This window comes from Eulemur rufifrons, chromosome 10 (genome assembly GCF_041146395.1).
Source record: "Eulemur rufifrons isolate Redbay chromosome 10, OSU_ERuf_1, whole genome shotgun sequence".
Taxonomy (NCBI): domain Eukaryota; kingdom Metazoa; phylum Chordata; class Mammalia; order Primates; family Lemuridae; genus Eulemur; species Eulemur rufifrons.
Window position 1 is genome coordinate 3,414,107 of NC_090992.1, and position 17,502 is coordinate 3,431,608.

The following is a 17,502-nucleotide window of genomic DNA, read 5'->3' on the forward strand; positions in this document are numbered from 1 at the left end:
AAGGTGGGACTAGATTCTAAGGTATTCCCCCCCAGGTTTAAGATTCTTTGGATTATTAAATATGTTCTTGTGAGTAACATGAATTTATTGTTACTATTAACTGTCATTTACTGTGTGATTATGTGTTACACAAAATTTTACATGTTCTGCCGAAATGATCTCATTTAGTGTTTCAAAAAAATTCTTTGAGATTAAGCACCATTATTATTCCTATTTTACAAGAATGAAACTGAGGCATGGAAGTTTGCCTAAGGACACAGAAGATTCCACATTCTTCTGTTGGCAGATAGGTGCCTCAAGTTTGGCTTTTTTCTGCCTAATAGATATAATGTTAATCCAGGTCAATGTAGGATATAAAACTGTAGTTTCTCTTGGAAATTTTAAAGGCAGGATAATAATAATAATAATAAACAACTACCATTTATTGACTGCTTCCTTTCTGTTTTGAGACATTCCTCTCATTTAATATTCACTACAGTTGTAAAGTTGGGACTGGGAGAAATTAAGTAACTTGCACATGGTCACTAGTCTTTTCAGGGGAGGAGCCAGGAGAGCTCTGCAGACACCTGGGGGTGGGACATTGAGCTGGGGGTCTGGGCCCCTTCAGAGTATCTGTTCCCACGAGGAGCTGTTTGAATAGACTTCCGGGGAAGTGTGGAAGACCCCTTAGCATCTGGGGTGGGGTGGGCTGCCAGGGCAGACAGTCGAGTGCCGGCCCGGGGGCCACACAGAGAGAGGAAAAAAGAGTCAGAGAGCCTGAAGGGCTCAGGTGCCACCCCAGAGCTGCCTTGGCCCCCAGTGGCTCAGAGAGGCTGCGGCACCAGCAGGGTCCCTGTGGCCTGCGTCTCGGGTCTCTGCGCTCTCTCCCACACCAGCTCCTTTCAGGCTCAGGGAAGGGAGCAAGTGAGCAGGCTGACTGTGGCCTTGACCAGAGCTGTCAGTCCCGGGTCAGGTGGGGGAGGGAGCTGTGCCTGTGGGGCTCCGTGGATCCCCCCAGCTCCCCAGGGTGCCCCCTTGAATTGGAATACTATGTCAAAGTCCCGTATCTTATTACCACTCCTCTGAAGCTGCTAATCCCCCACCTAAAGCACATGCCAACCAAATTGTCAAGGAAGGGTTTTCCTCAGTCCTCTTGGAAGTGCAGCTGCTTGCCTGACTTTTGTTCTCTTGCAATCGGAACCTGATACTTTAATTGTCTGGGGCGTCTAGTGCGCACAGACACATGGAGAGGAGGGGGACAGTGTTGTTGGTTTGGGTCTTCACTCGACAGATGGGTCTCCCATGTGCCACGTGCACCCCGTTGAACAGTCCACTGGCACCAGACCCAATCTTTGTCCAGCAGGGAAGGCAGGCCAGGGTGGGGCAGGGAAACCCGGGGATAACCGGGTGCTCTGTGGGGTCAAAGGTTACCGTTACTTCCAAAGGGCCCGGACTCATTAGGAATAGGTCATCCGAGGGGAGAAGGACTCATCATTCCTTAGACACCGCACAGTCTCACACCCCGGGTACTTTTCTGTCGGGCCCTGTAAGTGGGGTGATCATACAGTACACCAGCCATGCTAGGGCTCTTTTGAGAGTGAAAGGGAACTCTTCGTGATTACACTGGGACAACTGCCATAAACTGGGACGGTCCCAGGCAAACCAGGACATGTGGTCATCCTACCTAGGAGTGTCCAAACAAAGATTTTAACACTGCCCAAGACCACCTGGCCACTGTGTGACCTTGGACAAGTTGCTTAGCCTCTGTAGGCCTTAAGTTCTTCATCTGTAAAATGGGACTAACAGTAGAGTTTGGTGAGAAAGTTGTGGTTGTTGCTATTGTTTTTAATTAAACTTTGCTTCCCTCAAAATGATGTGGAATCAACAGGATTGGTATCTTAGTAGCTATCAAGGAACCGAAGGATATGCTTTCTCTCATAACTTTCTTGGCTTACACCATTTTTTTGGCTGTACCAGTGTGAACACTTAGTCTGTCTTTGCAGGCCATTATTCAGTGGGAAAAGGCCTTTGTAATTTAGAAATGATGCTTGTTTGAGGGCTGCCTTTGTATAACAAGGGTTGAAAGAAAGAGCCCGTTACTTTACCTTCCCGTTTGCTCTGGGGAATAACTTTGAATATTAGACGAGTCTCATCTGCGTCTAATTAGACATGCCTCCCCTCATCCTGGAGTATCAGTTCTGTCCTCATTGTGCAATGGGTGGTTATTTTAAATCCAGCTTTGAATTAATTTTTTAACCAACATCTTGATGTTTTCAACTTGTTTCTAACTAAAACGTTGAGTTGGATTTGATGACATCATAGTCACTTTGCTTATTTAATTTATGTGGTGCTAGGGGAGGCCTCCTGGCTGCTTCTACTCCAGCGGAATCTGTGTCTAGCAAACGCCGGCCAGACGGCAGTTCCACCGTCCCAGGGCTTGCCCTGTTGGATCTGGGGGAGCCGAGAGGAGCACGTGGTTTCTGCCGTCTTCGGCCTTTCTGAAGAAAACAAGGCCCTGCAACACAAACCCGGCTGAGGCCGACGGCCTGTGGCCCTTGTTGCCTGCAGGGTTGATCTCCATTCAGTGAACAGGAGGTGGGGCTGGAGTTAGGCCCTGGGAGCTGCAGCCTGAAAGCACAGTGGGGTGTCCTGTGGGCTGGGGACGCCGGGAACTAAGACGATGCTGACTTCAGAGAGCAAAAACCTGCCAGGAGCCAGACACACGGGGGTTTGAACCCTGTCTCTACCGCCTGCTCGCTGTGCGAATGTGGGAAATGTATTCACCTCGCTGAGCCTCCGTTCCTCATCTGTAGAATGGAACTGTGATAGAGCCGCCCTGCTGTGGTTGTTACAGGATTCGATGAGACAAGGCAGTAAGGCCCTCGGCACAGGGCCTGGCTGGCAGTAACCGGTCCCTGCTGTCCCTGGAGTCATGTAGCCTCGGGACCCAGGGAGCCCTTGCTGGATGTGGTCGGGCTCTCTGCCGCCCCCTGGTGGCGAGGCTCCGCGCGGTCTAGTTTAGAGGAAGTTGGGAGATGTCACCTTGAAAGCGAGAACACTGCTTAGGGTTTTATTGCTTTCCTGATGGCCTCCAAGGAAAGCAGGAGGAGAGGAAAACACCTCAGGGGCTCTAGAAGCAGCTCAATTGTCTTCCTCGTGTGGGAGGTTGAGCAGGAAAGGCTGTGTGGGCCTCCTGGCCAGTGAGGTTGGGGAGGTCCCAGCCTCGCTGGCGGGACAGGCAGGAGGTGGTGACGGGGGAAATGGCAGTGGGGCTGGGGCTGGGGCTGGGCTGGTCTCCACCTGGGCATGCCTGACCTTCCCACTTTTCTGCCCTCGGCTGTCTGCCTCGGCCGGCCTGTCTCACAGCTCGTGGACTCACAGCCGGCCACGGGCCATGTCAGAGCCAGGATAGAATCAGCGCTGTGTTTTGTTGCTTGATAACAACTCGCAATTTGCCATGACCCCTCCCAGGACTGATGGCGGTCTGGATCAGAGGTCCCCTGCCCTGAGCCTGGGTGAGGTGCGCCTTTGGGGGTGCCCCAGAGCCTGCTGTGCGTCTCTCTGGCAATTAGACCAACAGGCAACTTCAGGCAGCTTCTTTGCCTCCTTTGTAGACCGAGTTTCTGGAGGGGTACCTGCGGCAGCTAGCCCAGTGTGCGGCCAACAGCCAGTGTCTAATAGTGGGACAGTGGCTGGGAGAGTGAATGACTGGACTCTGCCATTGACAAGAAGGGACCACACCTGACCAAATCTGTCTGCCCCGTGGTGCTCAGCACAGAGCTTTGCATGCAGTAGTACCTCAGGAATGAGCGAAGAAAGCATGTTCTCAGGGAGCTTGTTAAGATCCTATTAATAATATTAATTGATTAATTAATTGATTGTGTTTGATTCCTTCGTATCATAAGTTCTGAGGGGTTTTTACTGAGAAGCATAAGGCACAGTCCATGGCTTCTAAGAACGTGTCTTGCTGGATGTTCAAGTTAAAATAAAACTCTTAAGTTGTAGTGGAAGTTGTGCAGTGATCCAAGGCCAAAATGAGCCATCCAGGTGGGTGTTGGAGTTGATACTGGAGATAGGGCTGGTGTCGTGGGCTCGCCACACGTGAGGTGCACAGGGCTTGTCTGGAGAGGGCACCACACTTGGCTTAAATCTCTGCTGTTGCCATGTTGCAACTCCTCATAACTTTTGAACAGGGGGCCCTGCATCTGTTTTTGCACCAGTCCCCGTGAACTGTGCAGCCAGTCCTGAAGCAAGGTGGGGGCGACCCGGAGAAGCTCCGTGTGGAGAGGGTCTGGCGAGGTGGAGGAGATGAACAGCAGGGCAGGGCTGTGGCTCTCCGAGGACGTGGGTGTCCCGGTGGCAGGCCTGCTGCAGCACGGAGGCCTGCCTGGGACACGCCTATGGGAAGTCAGGGGCAGTGGCGTTTGGATCCGAAGCATGTCTGTCTGTGAGGACGTGGTGGCTCCAGGGGTGGGGCCCGCACGAGGGCTGGGTCTGCCCTGTGTGCAGAGGAGCAAGCTCACCCTGGCCCAGGGAAGCCCTTGAGAGCCACGACCGCAGGTCCCACCTGGGAAGGCCACCTGGCCTTGATTTGCTGCTCTACAAACACTCTCCTGTCTGCAGTCGGGCAGGTGGACACTTCATAGGGCTGCTGGGAAACCCAGAGGAGTAAAACATGGGAAATGGCTCTGTAACCTCAGAAAAGGGGAGTCTTCCCTGGAGCCTGGCACAGTTGTCACTGTTATTAATAATCCAGTCTGTGCCGTGGGAGGTCAGGGAAGGGAGGGGCCATCTGGGCCAGCAGAGCTGGAGGAGGGTGGGCTGGCACTAGAGCCTCAGGCAGGCAGAGGAGAGCCCGAGCAAGGACAAGAAGAGTGTGGCATGTTTACAGCGAGCAGAAGGGGCGGGGGAGCCAGAAACTCGGCATCCTGCACCCTGGGGTGGCAGCAGGGGCTCGTTCAGCAACTTCTTTACGCTGGTCCTGCCCCCCTGAGCCCCCAGTGGTGCTGCCCTGCGGCCAGGGGGGATTCAGGGTCCCGGGAGGAGGGCTCGGCCACTGCTCTCCCCTGCCTGGTATGTGTCCTCTGCCCTGGGCTCTCCCACTCTGTTCTGTCTGTGTCTCTGGGCTTCCCTGTCCAGACTACCTTCTTTCTCTATAACGCAGGGAACGGCGGGACCGACCCTGGGCATTCACAGTCTCCAGCCCAGCGTGGCTTCAGTCTGCCCCCTCCTCCGCCCCTCGGCAGAAAGGCTGCAGGCCCAGCCATTGGGCAGTGTGAGGAGTGTTGGCTTTGTAACCCTGGGCAACTTCCTTAACCTCTCTGGTCCTCACTTACCTCGGGAATACATGTGGTGTATTTACACTTGGAGCTGCCAGGAAGAAATGGGATCATGATAAGAAAGGGTTTGCAGTAGCACCCTGCTGGGGACACATTAGCACAGGGTGGGTGCTCTGTGTCCTTGTCAGTGTGGGCAGCGCCAGCCTGTCAGTAAACCGTCTGAGGAGGTGAAGGGGATGTGGGGGACTGACTCCTGGCTGCCAGTGTAGCAGACAGGGTGGAGGCGTGTCCCTTTGAACAGTCCTGCTGGGTGTGGGGGACCCGGGGTGGGGACAGAGGGGCCTGTTGCAGGACCGGGCTGACTTAGGATACAGTGAGACAGACAGGGCTGTGGGTAGTTTGTGAGAAGTGCAAAGTGGCCTGGCCGTGTGAACATGAAGATAGCTCCCATGTACCGAGTGCTCCGTGCCCTGGTGTCCTTCTAAGTGCTTTACGTGGATGACCTTGCTTGTCCCTGGAGCACCATGAGGTGGGCGTTACGGTCATGTCCATCCGACAGAAATGCAGCCTCAGCATCTCCCAGCTGTGGCTCCCAGGCAGCCTGGCTCCAAAGCCCCACAGCCCCTGGATGGGCACTTTCTGCCTTCCCTGACCCCCCTACCATCTTGGGGCCCTGGCCCGCAGGGTGTCTTGGCTGGCCCATCTCCTGCCTTCTCAGAATGGGGACTGTTGTGTGCCCACATGCAGCAACCTGCCCGTTCCCGTCAACCCGCAGCAGGTGTGGGAGTTGGGTCGGGAAGGAGCCCTAGCCTGGCTGCCTGGCTTCAGGATGTGACACCAGACAGCCCCGCACACTCCACAGAGCTGACCGTGGTGACAGGTATTCGGGATACACCAGTTTTCTTTCCCAATACGTTTGTCCCTGTTTATTCAGGATGTGGTAAACATTTTATTATCATCCTAGCTTAATGAAATAGAAAAAAGTCAGTAGTCTAGAATTTTGGTACATTTCAAATATATTTTATTACTTTTCTCTTTGTCTTAGAAAGAATATGAAACCTGCATGCAACGCTACTGGTCTCTGACGCGTACATAACATGTGACACAGCAGCACGACGCAGCGTGTGCGGCAGGGGCGGGCGTGCAGGGCGAGCTTGGTGCATATATACACGGGAAGGCGCGCGGCCATCTGAGCTTCCAACACAGGCCTGCGCGGGGAGAGTTACATGGGGATCACACATATATTGCTTTAGTCCTGCATGTTCCATTGTGGTGAGGGAAAGAAACATGCTTTGAGGGTTTCCCTTGTCAACAGAATGTGTGTCTGTAGCTGTGTATTGCGCATGTATTCATATATTTAAAGTTTTCTCCTAAGGCTTTTGCTAACAGTGTTGGGAACCTCACATGCTTCCGAAACATCAAATACGGAAGCAGTGAACCTTTCAGAAACGCTCAGGTTGGAGACGAGACCCCACACCTTCTGTAAGGATCATTCGCCATCACAGGATCTTGGAAATGTTTCCTAGAGTGTGTAAAAATTAACCAAGGGGGAATGAAGCACATTTTTCTGGCAGCCAAACTTGAGTTCCTCAAATAACAGATGCAGAGAGACCTGCTCCTGCTTGCCCGGCTGCAGGGCCACTGCGGAGTCACACTGAGGCTGTGACCGACCGCAAGCCCAGGAGAGCCCGTGGCAGCTGTGCCGAGGCGCCAGGACCTCTGAGCGGAAGCTTCCCAAGCTAGGAACAGAGCAGCTCTGCAATGAAACGTCTCACCCAAGCTCACTGTTCCTCCCAGGCTCTTATAAAGCTCAGATGTACAGTGACGTATGGACAAATACAAAAAAGCATTTTTTAAAAAGGAAAGGCATGAGTTTCCCCCCTTTCGATAAAAAGCAGCCTGTGATGAAGTCTGGAGCACAAGAGAGACGGTCTCACATCTGGAAGCTTTCGCACACAGCTATAAAATGTAAAAACTGACCCTTGATAAAAAGTGCTTCGTAACAATATAGAATTTGTGTCTTATGCCTGTGAGAAAGAAAGATTTTTTGAAATCTGCAAAGTCCTTTGCTCAAGTCTCCCAACTGGTCTGGAGTTTTCCTATCACAGGTTTTTCACCCTATTCTTCGTAGACCCTGGGAAGAGAAAACACACGTGTGAGCGGCTCAGGACCCCGGGCAGACGGTTCCCAAGCTGCTGGCTCGGGCTTCACCTGCAGGGAGTGGCCCGCTCCTAGGACTGCAGGGGGAGGGACTTCTCTGAGGACGTGAGCACAGGGACCACAGACAGGCACACAGGCCCGGCTTTGTCCCTTCTGACCATCTTCCACCTCTGCAATCTCATTTTACCCTCAAAGCCCCGTGGAGCAAACCCTCTTTGCACATGAGGAAACTGAGGCACCACAGACTCAGGATGTGCCCAGTGGCCGTGGGCTGTCTGTCAGTGGTGGGAACGAGAAGTCTTTCTCTGGCATAGCGGCTGCTCCTGCATCTTTCTACAGAAAATAGCGGGGCTGAGGAGGCATTCTCTCTCTTGACTTAGGCTTGTATCTTTGTGTTTTGCCCAAAGAATACATGTCCTCCAGAAAAACGTGGGTTCTAGAAGCTGCTGCCTGCAGACAGAGGCGGTGGCCAGAGGGGCTGGCCTGCGCCTGCCTTCCCAGGCCCGCCCCGCCCCGCCCCGCTCAAGCTGTCTCCACTGGGGCATTTCGCTTCCTTCTGGTGCCGCCCACGGCTGCACTGGGCCACTCGTCACACTCAGATAGCCGTCACTCCCTCTGCCTTGCTCCTGATTTCTGAGTACGACCACCCAACATGTGCTGAAATAAAATGCCTCGTGGGGCCACTTCCTGTGGCCACTGGACGCTCTGGTCTCTGGGGTGCTCGGAGCTGTCTCATCCCCCATAGGTCTGGGCCGCCGTGCACCCTTCTCCCCCCCCACCCTGGCCAGCATTCTCTCTCTCTGCAAAGACGACTTCAGACAGTTCCTTTGTCTCCATTTTACCTTCATTAAGACATTTGCAAAGGACAGTTACCAGGGCAGGGAGGAGGGGACAAGGGCATGTCCCCTTCGTCTCCCAGAACCTCAGCACTCCAAGGAAGAGGGGGACTAAGGAAGTGAGGGAACACTGGCACCTGAGAGGCCCTCATGGCTGTCATTATTGGAGTTTGTGGAAATAAAAAGAGCAGGGCTGTGTTTAGACCCCAGTGTGCCTCTTGTTCCAAGCTACAGCCCAGGTTTGGGGGAGCCGGCTGGGCAGAAGGTTGGAGCATAACCCCGCAGTTTGATCAAGGTGTCCTCACCCTCTTCTGTGTGAGGCCCTGAGATCAGCCTTGTTCCACTTTTGATGACACAAGGCCTGGAGGGTGACAGAGAGTGGGCAGAGCAGGCCCTACTTTTGCCAGGTGAGCTGCCTGGGCTGACCAGGCAGAGGGTTCATTCCCATCAGATTGACAGAAAATAATCTCTCAGCCTCATCACTTTCTATTTCAAGAAACTGCAGAAGAGGCAGTTTTGGAGGCAGCAAAAAAGGCTCAGGTACAGGGGTTGTGCCGAGTACTGGCTACAGGAGAGCTGGGCCAGGTGATGGGGAGGGCACTGCGAGCACCCACTGTGGCTGTGCCTGCCACACTCTGGAGGGGGTGGTGGCACTGGGAGGCCACTTTCCTGCCCTGGCTTTGCCCTATAATCTCAGGCAAGTCACTCCCACCCCCACTTAGCCTTGGTTTCCCCCTTTGCAGGATGGACCCTCTCATCCGGCTCCCATAGGTCTCAGCCTGCTGTGTTCCCTTCTTCTTCCTCCACCCTGGGTTCAGTATTCTCTCTCTCTCTCTCTCTCTCTCTGCAAAGAGGACTTCAAACAGTTCCTTGTCACCAGCTCCTGGGGAAGTCACCTACGTGTGTGTGTGTGTGTGTGTGTGTGTGTGTTCATGCACTTCCCTGGTCCTGCTACCCAGGTAAATGTGTGAATAGGCCCTGAGCATCTGAGCAGTGGGCCTGCTCCAGGACAGGCTCCCCTTCACGTGATACAGAGGAGCAAGGAAGTGGCCTCCCCCTCTGAGGCCAGACATAGGAGCCCAAGGGACCAGAGCCGGGAAGCCACCTTCTGACTATGGGGAAACAGCCCAGTGAGCACAGGAGTCTGGTTCAGGGCTGGTCATCTCACCACTCTGTCCCCCTTGGTTAAGAGTGGCTCTGATTTTAAAAGGCCAAACCCAAGGTACCTTCCAGTACCTGCGAGGGAAAGAGTTTATCAGGTTTCTGGGCAGCAGGGGGTGTGAGGCACCGTGGGAGGAGGTATGTTGTTGGCAAGGAGTCATCCTCATCAGCTCGTGGGTGTACCCACAGTTCTATAGTTACACACAGCCAGTTAAGTGGTCACATTTCACCCCATAAGAACCACAGGAGACAGCCATGCCAGTTGCTCACCCAGCCATGTGACAGCTTAAGTGACTTAAATAAAAAGAGGAATTAAAACTATAATGTAATGTTAGAGTGAGGCAGACTTCAGTTCACAAAAGGATAAACCTGCAATGCTTCCAACTGTACAAGAGAACCTACTTTGTTAAGTGGTGAGTTCCTCGTCCCTGGGGGTATGTTAGCAGTGTTGGGCATCTGCTTGCTGTAGATAATGTGCTATGGTGTTCACCTATTAGATGGTGTCAGATGACCTGGTTTGGTGGGGGGGTCCCTTCCCATCCTGAGAGCCACAGCTGGGGTCTAGTGGGAAGGTGGGAAGGAAGGTGAGAAGAGGTGGGGCGTACCTGCGCTTCTCGTTCCAGGCGTTGTACCACTTGATGAACCGCTTGGTGCTCTGCAGCTTGGGGTGCAGGCAGTGCTCCTGCCCTCGGTACCGGGACACACTCTTGGTGGTGATGCTGAAATGGAGTGGGACAGGTGCAGGCTTGAGGAGCCTGAGTGACAGCCCTTCACGCGGCCTGTGGGTGGCCCTGAGCTGAATCAGAGACTGGCCTCCTCCCCGCTCTCAAGGGAGCCTGCCTATGTGCTCACTCCCTGGAAGGCTCTTTGGAAGGTTCTGGGTGTCCCCTTATTCTCTGACTCCACGCTAGGGTCTGACCTGTATGGAGGGAGCAGCCCTCACCTTGCCCCTCCAAGCCTTCAGAGTCTGGGATAGTCTCCCACCCCCATGTGGTGTGTTGTCTCCAGGGCTCAGGCCTCTCTTGGGGACAAAGGGTCAGAGGACTCTTCTTTGGAATCTGAAATCAAGAGGTGAAAAGAGCCAATGCCAGCAAGGTGCACGTGCCAAGACCTCTGTCCTTGGATTTGAGGAGCTCCACGATAGGCTCTGACACGCCCTGTAGGTGCTCTGGTCCGTGTCTCCTCAACTCTGGTCCCCCTAACTCTCCGCACATCGCCCGAGCTGGGCATTCGCTGATCTGGAAGCAAAGTCTTGTTGGCCTTGAAGCTCGTTTTGATTCTTGAGTGTCAGATCCCCGTTATCTCACCTCTTTTCTCCATGGCCTGAACATCTCAGGCCTCTATCAGCCATGTTCCGACACCCAGTGGAGGCCTAGCCATGTGGCAGAGAAGCAGGGTAGCACTGTACAGAGAGCAGGGGCCCAGGACTGAATCCCAAGCTTGACTGTGGGACCTTGGGTAATCTCTCTGAATCCAGTTTGCCCATCTGTAAAATGGGTACAATAACAGTTGCATCTCATAGGATTATTGGGATGACCAAAGCATATAATCTATGCAAAGTGCCCCACACATGGTAGAAGCACAATGAATAGTTACTGTTATTAGTAATTAGTCATGGAAGGTGAGATGGCCAAGGAGAAAGAGAAGCCTTCGTGTGTGAGCTCCGGCCTGGAGAGGGAGGCAAGCCTGCTGCCCAGGCTGCTGTGCCCCTCTCAGCCAGGGCTGGGCTGCTGGGGTGGCAGGAGTTAGGGGGAGCTTCTGGGTGAGGGAGGAAGGACAGTTTCTAGGGAGCTTGGAAAAGTGTAAGGTGAGAGGTGAGGATGCCACTTCCTGACGGTCACAGTCAAATAAGGTATGATGGTAGGCTGGGGTGTTGGAATGAGCTTGGGGGACAAGGAGGGGAGATTGGGGGTGACAGTGGAAAGCATGGGAATTGAGGGAGAGAGGTCAGCCCCCAGGTATCAGATTTAAAGTGTCAGGGCTCATGGGCCAAGTTCTAGAAGGGGGAAGGATTGCTGTGACCTCAGTCTCCCAATTGATAGGGGGAGAAAATCAGATCTTGCCACCAGAATGGGGGTAGAATGTTGCTGGGCAACCTGTTCTCTTCCCTGCTCTGTGCTCCGAATTTCTGGGGCCCTGAACTCCTGGGGGCAGGGATGGGCCTTCTGCTGATGCTGGGTGACTGGACACTGCCATCACTGGACCCCTCCTATGGGCCTTGAGCATGGGCCAGGCTTCAGAGTGTGCCATTGTACCCAGTCACCCTGCAGGAATTTAGCAGATGCTTTTCTCTCTGCCTCCAAGGCTGCTTTTGCACTCTGAAGGAAAGGACGTGGCAATGCTGATAAAAACCCGCTTCTCAGTTAGCCAGCGTGCAGGCTGAGCATCCAAAATCCTGAAGGTCAGGGAGGGCGGGAAGGGATGCCGGCCCTCCCACCACAGTGCTCAAATGCCGCGTCATATGACTGGGATTATGGAAATCAGTTGTGGAGTGCACACAGCAGGATTTGTGACCCCAGCAACTATCAGAAATTCTGAGACCTCTCCTCAGCAGTTCTGGGGTGCTGAGGGTTTTACTGAGAGTTCCATGGACATATGACACAAAGTGCCCTTTCTAGGATCTGGACTCTCCCAGACCCTTTTGGGTGCAAGGACTCCCACTTGAAAAGCATGCTGCTCCCCCTGCCCCCACACCTCCAGCCTCAGCAGGGATTTCTGGGTGACGCAGGGTGAGCTGGAAAACTTGCTTTTGTTCAGCCTTTGTGGCTGAAAACCTGCTTTGGCAAAAAATGCTGGCCTCTTGTCTGATCTAGAGAGTTTTAGGATCTTGGGAGGCAGAGGAGCTTCCAGCCCTTCAGGGGTGGGGGGGTGGAGGTTTAGGAGAGGGTGACTGTGTGCTGATCTCATGTGGCTCCTGCAGGTTTTCACAAGGCTACGTAAAACCTTCTCATGCACTTGCCTGGCTGCAGTTTTCCTCTGTATTTGTGAAAGTTTAGCCAGGGAAAGAGCAAGCCTCTTCATCAAGGTTCTGTCCTTTTGGGGTATCACTGTGACCTGGACCCTGCTTTCTCCCCCTGCAAGATCTCAGAAACTTGCTTGGTATATGGGGTGTTTTTCAGCCCTTAAGGAGTGAACTTTAACTTGCAATGCCTCCTGTCATTCTCAGACCCAGCCCGGAAGCCTGGAGGGGCTTTTAGCTCCTCTTCCAGCTTATTTGACCCCTGGCCCCCACCAAAAAGATTTTCAGCTGGTTTTGTGGACTTGGTCTGAAAGGCAAGGGGCAGGGACAAGGAGGTGAATTTAGGTGCCTGTGAAGGAGGAGGCAGTGGGGTCAGCTCCGGCCAGTGGCTTTCGGAATGTCCCTAACTTGAGCCTGACTGTGCGTCCCTAGGCGGGGATGTGGGTGCCAGTGGGGCTGCCCTGCCTTCGCAGACACTGTGTGAAGGCCTTCGGGCCGCAGGGCCAGCCCGTGGAAGACGCTTGCCCAGACTGAGAATAAAGTGTGTCCTGTTTCTGGGGGAGGGGAAGAGGGGCCAATGGTCCGTGGCAAATATTTGGTAGCTGCTTTGCCAAGGGCTGCCCTTCCTGGCCAAGAGAGTATTGAGGGGGAAACAGCAGTGCTGGCCTCAAGTGGTTAATTGGGAAGACAGAGAAGCAAGGAAACTCAGTGTTCTCTGCCCCAGTTTTTAAAACATTCCCCACATCCCCAGCACGCAGGGCTCGGGCCGTGCGGCACATTAACCCCAGCAGAGCGCCTTCGTCCCCCCGCCCCGGACTGCTCCCAAGCCTCAGGAGTTCAGCTGGCGAGGGAAGAGCCCAGCGTTCTCAGAATGAATCTCCGGGAGCCAAAAACCTGTGGTCTACTGGTCTCTGATTGGGAGAAGGCTCAAGAGGGAGAGTCGGGACTTAAGATATGTCTGCATCAATCCTCTCTCTGTCCAGTGACCGAGAGGCAGCCGCTTCACAGTTCGGTTCTAAGTGGGCGCACAGAGCCATTTAACCCTTGCTGGCCCTACCCATCCGACTCCTAGCACCGCGAGGCTGCTTCCAGAGCGCGGGACAGTGAGTCCCTTTCCAGACTGTCTTCCAGAGTATAGCGCCAGCGTGCAAAGGACTCGGAGCAATGACCAAGGCTTTGCCAAGCCCTTGCCAAAGGCCGAGAGAAATGTTAGCCCGACCCAGCCCCGGGCTGTGCCCCAGCACCCGGGTAAGAGCAGTGTGCAGCTCAACGTGAGGAGCGAGAACTCACATAACCATTTTTTCCTCGCAGTGCGGGTACTTTGGCTTCATTTCCAGCTTCTTCACATCGCTGTAGCGGATCTTGGGCCCCTTCCGAGAGCACTTGCATTTGGACCCTGCAGGGGAGCAAGCGGGGACCGCTCAGTTGCGCGAGGAGTCTCCTGCCCCTCAACCGCCCTCTGTACCCACCCAGATGCCCCCGGGGGCCCAGGACGCCTAGAAGTTGGCGTTTGGCGTTCCCCAGGACTGGACGGGACTGCGACAAGGGGCCCTCCCGGCACTCACCGTCCACGCGCGAGGCGCACAGCGCCAGGAGCAGAAGGAGCAGCGCGGCCGCCAGGAGCCTCATGCTGGCCGGAGGGGCGCAGTGCGGGAGCAGGGACGGTGGGGAGGGCGCTGGCCTTCCGTGCGGTGGCCCGGAGACGCCGCCGGCTGGGCTCTCTCGCCCGAGCGCGCTCCGGCTTGGCTCGCGGGCGGCGCTGCGCCGTCGGGGTGCCGGGGCTGTCTGTCGCTGTGCTGCGCTGCGCTGCGCTCTGCCTCCCTCGCGCTCTCCCCACAGCCTCCCTCCGCCCGCCCCGGCCTCTTTTAAATCCGCTCCTGCCCTCGCGGCGAGCGAGCTCATTAATATGCAGAACCACTCGGTGACTCACAGAGATTTCTCAATGTGATGGGGGGAGGAGACCTTCCCAGCCCGCCGGGCCGCCAGGAGGGACCGCGATCGCGGCCACGCGCGCGCACACACACCCGCCACCCTCCCGCTCACACCCCACGTTCTCCTTCACACACTTGCTCACCCGGGCTGCAGCTCACACACTTCCAGCGCCAGGCTCTGCCTTGGGGAGCCCCGACGGTGGGGAGGCTTTCTGGCCAGAGGGCTGGTGGTTCTGGGTGGCTGGGAGACCCAGGCCCGGGGCCCAGAGCTCAGAGAAGGCTTGAAAGCGTTTTGGGGCAGGTGCCAAGCGTGAGTGCCAGCAGGCCTGACCCCTAGGGTGTGGGCAGTCTTTGCTGGGCCAGCAGCCCTGGTGGCCAGAGCACAAGGCCAGGTCTGGACAGGGGTTTGTCATAGATTGTACAGCAGCAAAGCTTGCCTGCAGTCACTGGGACTGACTCCAAGAGAATGGGGAGTTTTGGTCACGCCCAGAGGACCCCTACCTCAAGTGAGTGTGTGGCCTGGTGGCCGTGCGAGTGTCTAGGGAGTAGGGAGAGACAGTGGGACTCCTGATTGTCACACTATTCTCCGACGCCAGGCACAGGCCCAGTAGGGAGCGACAACAATATTAACCATGTGGATGAAGGTCCTTGCGTGTTCCAGACGTTGTGCCAGGCTGTGTGGTGTACTGGGGTGGGTCTAGCCCTGGCAGCAGGAATTCCTGCCCTACTACCTGCCAGCGCAAGTGACTTCACCATGCTAAGCGCTGGTTTCATCATCTGTAAGGTGCAGAGAGTCACAGCGCCTGTCACAGGCGTCTGTGAGAACTGCAGAAGAGCGTACGTATAAAGTGGGTAGCAGGGCGTCTGACCTGTACACAGGCCCAGGAGACCTTGCTTGTTGGCATTATTATTATGTATATATTTTTATATATTATTTGTATTCTTACAAATTTATACTTTTCTTCTAAGCTGGTACTTTTTATTTCTTTGTTTGACAGGCATGGAAACAGGCTCAGAGAGAAGAAATAACCTGCCCAAGGTCACAGAGCCAGGAAGCAGGTGAGTAGGCCAGGAGAGACTCCTGTCCCTGGGCCTTCCGTTCTTGGTGCAGTGCTGCCTTGAGAGATCCAGAGGCAGGGGATGAGCGTCTCAGTCTCCTGGGGTCCCTGGCTTGGCTCTCAGGCCAGAGCTCACCCAGCTCTGTGCTCTCAGCCTGGAAGCTCCTTGGGGGGGCACAGGTGCTCAGGGGGACCTCTGGGGTGGGTGGGGCGCAGTGTGCTGAAGGGCAGCGTGGGGAGAATCTGCCCTGTCTGCTCCTACCGGGAGAGCCCCTGCTGCACCGTGAAGAGCAGCAGCGCCTGTGCGTGCGCTTGTGCCTGTAGCCAAAGCGAGGCTGGTGGCCGGACCTTTGCATTTGTGCAGAAGAAGAGTGCGAGTGGTTTTAGGCATTTCTGTTAATTTTTTGAAATACAAAATTATTTTTTCTTGATACAGAAGCAGCCCATGTTTGTTTCAGAAAAATCAGAAAACACAAGCAGAAGAAACATAAAAAACACAAGCAATTCTGCCCACTCAGAGATCTATACCAAGGTGCTGGCGGTGTTGTCTTTCCAAATCCCTTGCATGCATGTGCACAGATGGGACCAGGCGGCGGGCAGTGCTCAATAACCTGCTTGTCGTACTGTCGGCATGTAATGAACATTGTTCCGTGTGGCCAGTCTCACTTCTGCAATAGCTCCCGTGATGGCATCATTTGAGGCCGAGTAGTATAATGGCTAAGGGGCTGGTGTCTGCAGTCGAGCTGCGTGGACGTGAACCCCAGCTACTAGCTGTGTGGCTGTGGGCAAGTGACTTAACTGTTTTGGGTATTGGTGTTCTCATCTGCGAGGTGTAGATGATAATGGTACCTACGGCGCAGGCAGAATTAAATGAGGTGGTGATGTGAAGCTTTTAGGTGTTCAGTGAGTGATGACATTGTCATTATTAATAGCATTATTTTGGGTGTAGAATATTCCATTGTACACATGTGCCAGAATTAATTTAGCTGACTACTCCCTGCTGGACATTTGGATTGTTTTCAACCATATGTTCTTACAAGTAGTGCAGTGTAGCAAATATTCATGCAGCTCGATTTTGGGGTACCTCTTTATAAATTGGATCAGGCCTCAGAAATGAATCATGGGGCCATGGGACATGCCTGTTTTAAGGCTTCTAAATTGCCAGTTGCCCTCCCCCAAATAGAATGCATTTTATCCTGCAAAAGGAATTTCTTAACTACCAAGCTTTTCTAGAGTATGTGAAATATCATTTTTTATTAACACAATTGCATTTCTAACATATTTGTTTTAAGAATATCTTGATTGGGATCTAATAGCACCCGGGATCATGGGCACTGAGTTTTTATAGGAAAAAAAGTAGTTGGCCCTAAAACTATGAACGAAAGGTCCCGCAGACGTTCCAGTTTTTTGTCCCCAGTTATACTCCTCAGTCTATGCATGCTGATCTGTGGTTTTCAGAATGCCACTGCAGAACGCCACTGTGTCTTCACAAACAGAGCTGACCCCTTCCAAAGCCATAGTATAAGAGAGGACAGGGCTCCTGCTGCCAGCGGGTCTATGGGGGACTCTGCCCAACTGGGCAATGGGGTGGGGGGCTTGACTCTTGGCAATGCCTCCAGGGTACAGACTCCCTCGTGAGCCCCAGCCAGGCAGGGTCTTTGAGCAGGTGTGGAGGCAGGGCGAGGTGGGCATGGGTGAGGTGGTTCTTTGCACAGTGGCACCACTTGCTTCTAGGAGGTCCCCTAGGCCACAGTGAAGGACAACATATGCCCTGCCTCCTGGAGCACAGCCTGCTGTGTGTGAGTGTGTGTGTGTGTAGGTGTGTAGGTGCCAATCGCCCTAAATGGTCATGCTGGGTTCTGGGGAGGGGTAGACACAAGGCATGGGGGACACAGAGGAAGGAGGAAGTGGAAACAGGACACCATTCCTGCAGGGAGTGGAAAACTGGCCGAGACCCTGGGGATTTGCTTACCTCTTCTGTTCACATTCATTGAGTACCCACTGTGTGCCAGACTCTGTTCAGGGTGCTGGGGATTTAGGGTGAGCAGAGGCAGGTGTGTGCCTGTCCCCAGGGAGCTCAGAGTGTAGGGGGAAAGACAGATATTAACGCAACAATCACAGAGATGAACATGTAATTCC

General features: G+C 54.2%; 1 protein-coding gene and 1 pseudogene across 1 annotated transcript; both read right to left on the reverse strand.

Moving 5' to 3' along the window:
* Nucleotides 1–6,710: 6,710 nt before the first annotated feature.
* LOC138393273 (uncharacterized) lies at nt 6,711–7,376 on the reverse strand (annotated as a pseudogene).
* Nucleotides 7,289–14,045, reverse strand: CXCL14 (C-X-C motif chemokine ligand 14). The gene is made up of 4 exons (XM_069484066.1): nt 13,940–14,045; nt 13,665–13,770; nt 10,021–10,134; nt 7,289–7,392 (listed from the first exon to the last, which is right to left on the reverse strand). Exons 1-4 carry the CDS (start codon nt 14,001–14,003, stop codon nt 7,377–7,379), a joined length of 300 nt encoding a protein of 99 aa, XP_069340167.1. The 5' UTR covers nt 14,004–14,045; the 3' UTR covers nt 7,289–7,376.
* Between the last annotated feature and the right edge of the window lie 3,457 nt (nt 14,046–17,502).

Bases quoted from the DNA above. Each gene is read 5' to 3' on its own strand.
- CXCL14 (XM_069484066.1), bottom strand. From the start codon at position 14,003: ATGAGGCTCCTGGCGGCCGCGCTGCTCCTTCTGCTCCTGGCGCTGTGC. The intron at 13,771-13,939 runs GTGAGTGCCGGG...GCTCCCCTGCAG, and splicing joins GTGCGCCTCGCGCGTGGACG to GGTCCAAATGCAAGTGCTCT. The intron at 10,135-13,664 runs GTGAGTTCTCGC...ACTCCATTTCAG, and splicing joins TGCGAGGAAAAAATGGTTAT to CATCACCACCAAGAGTGTGT.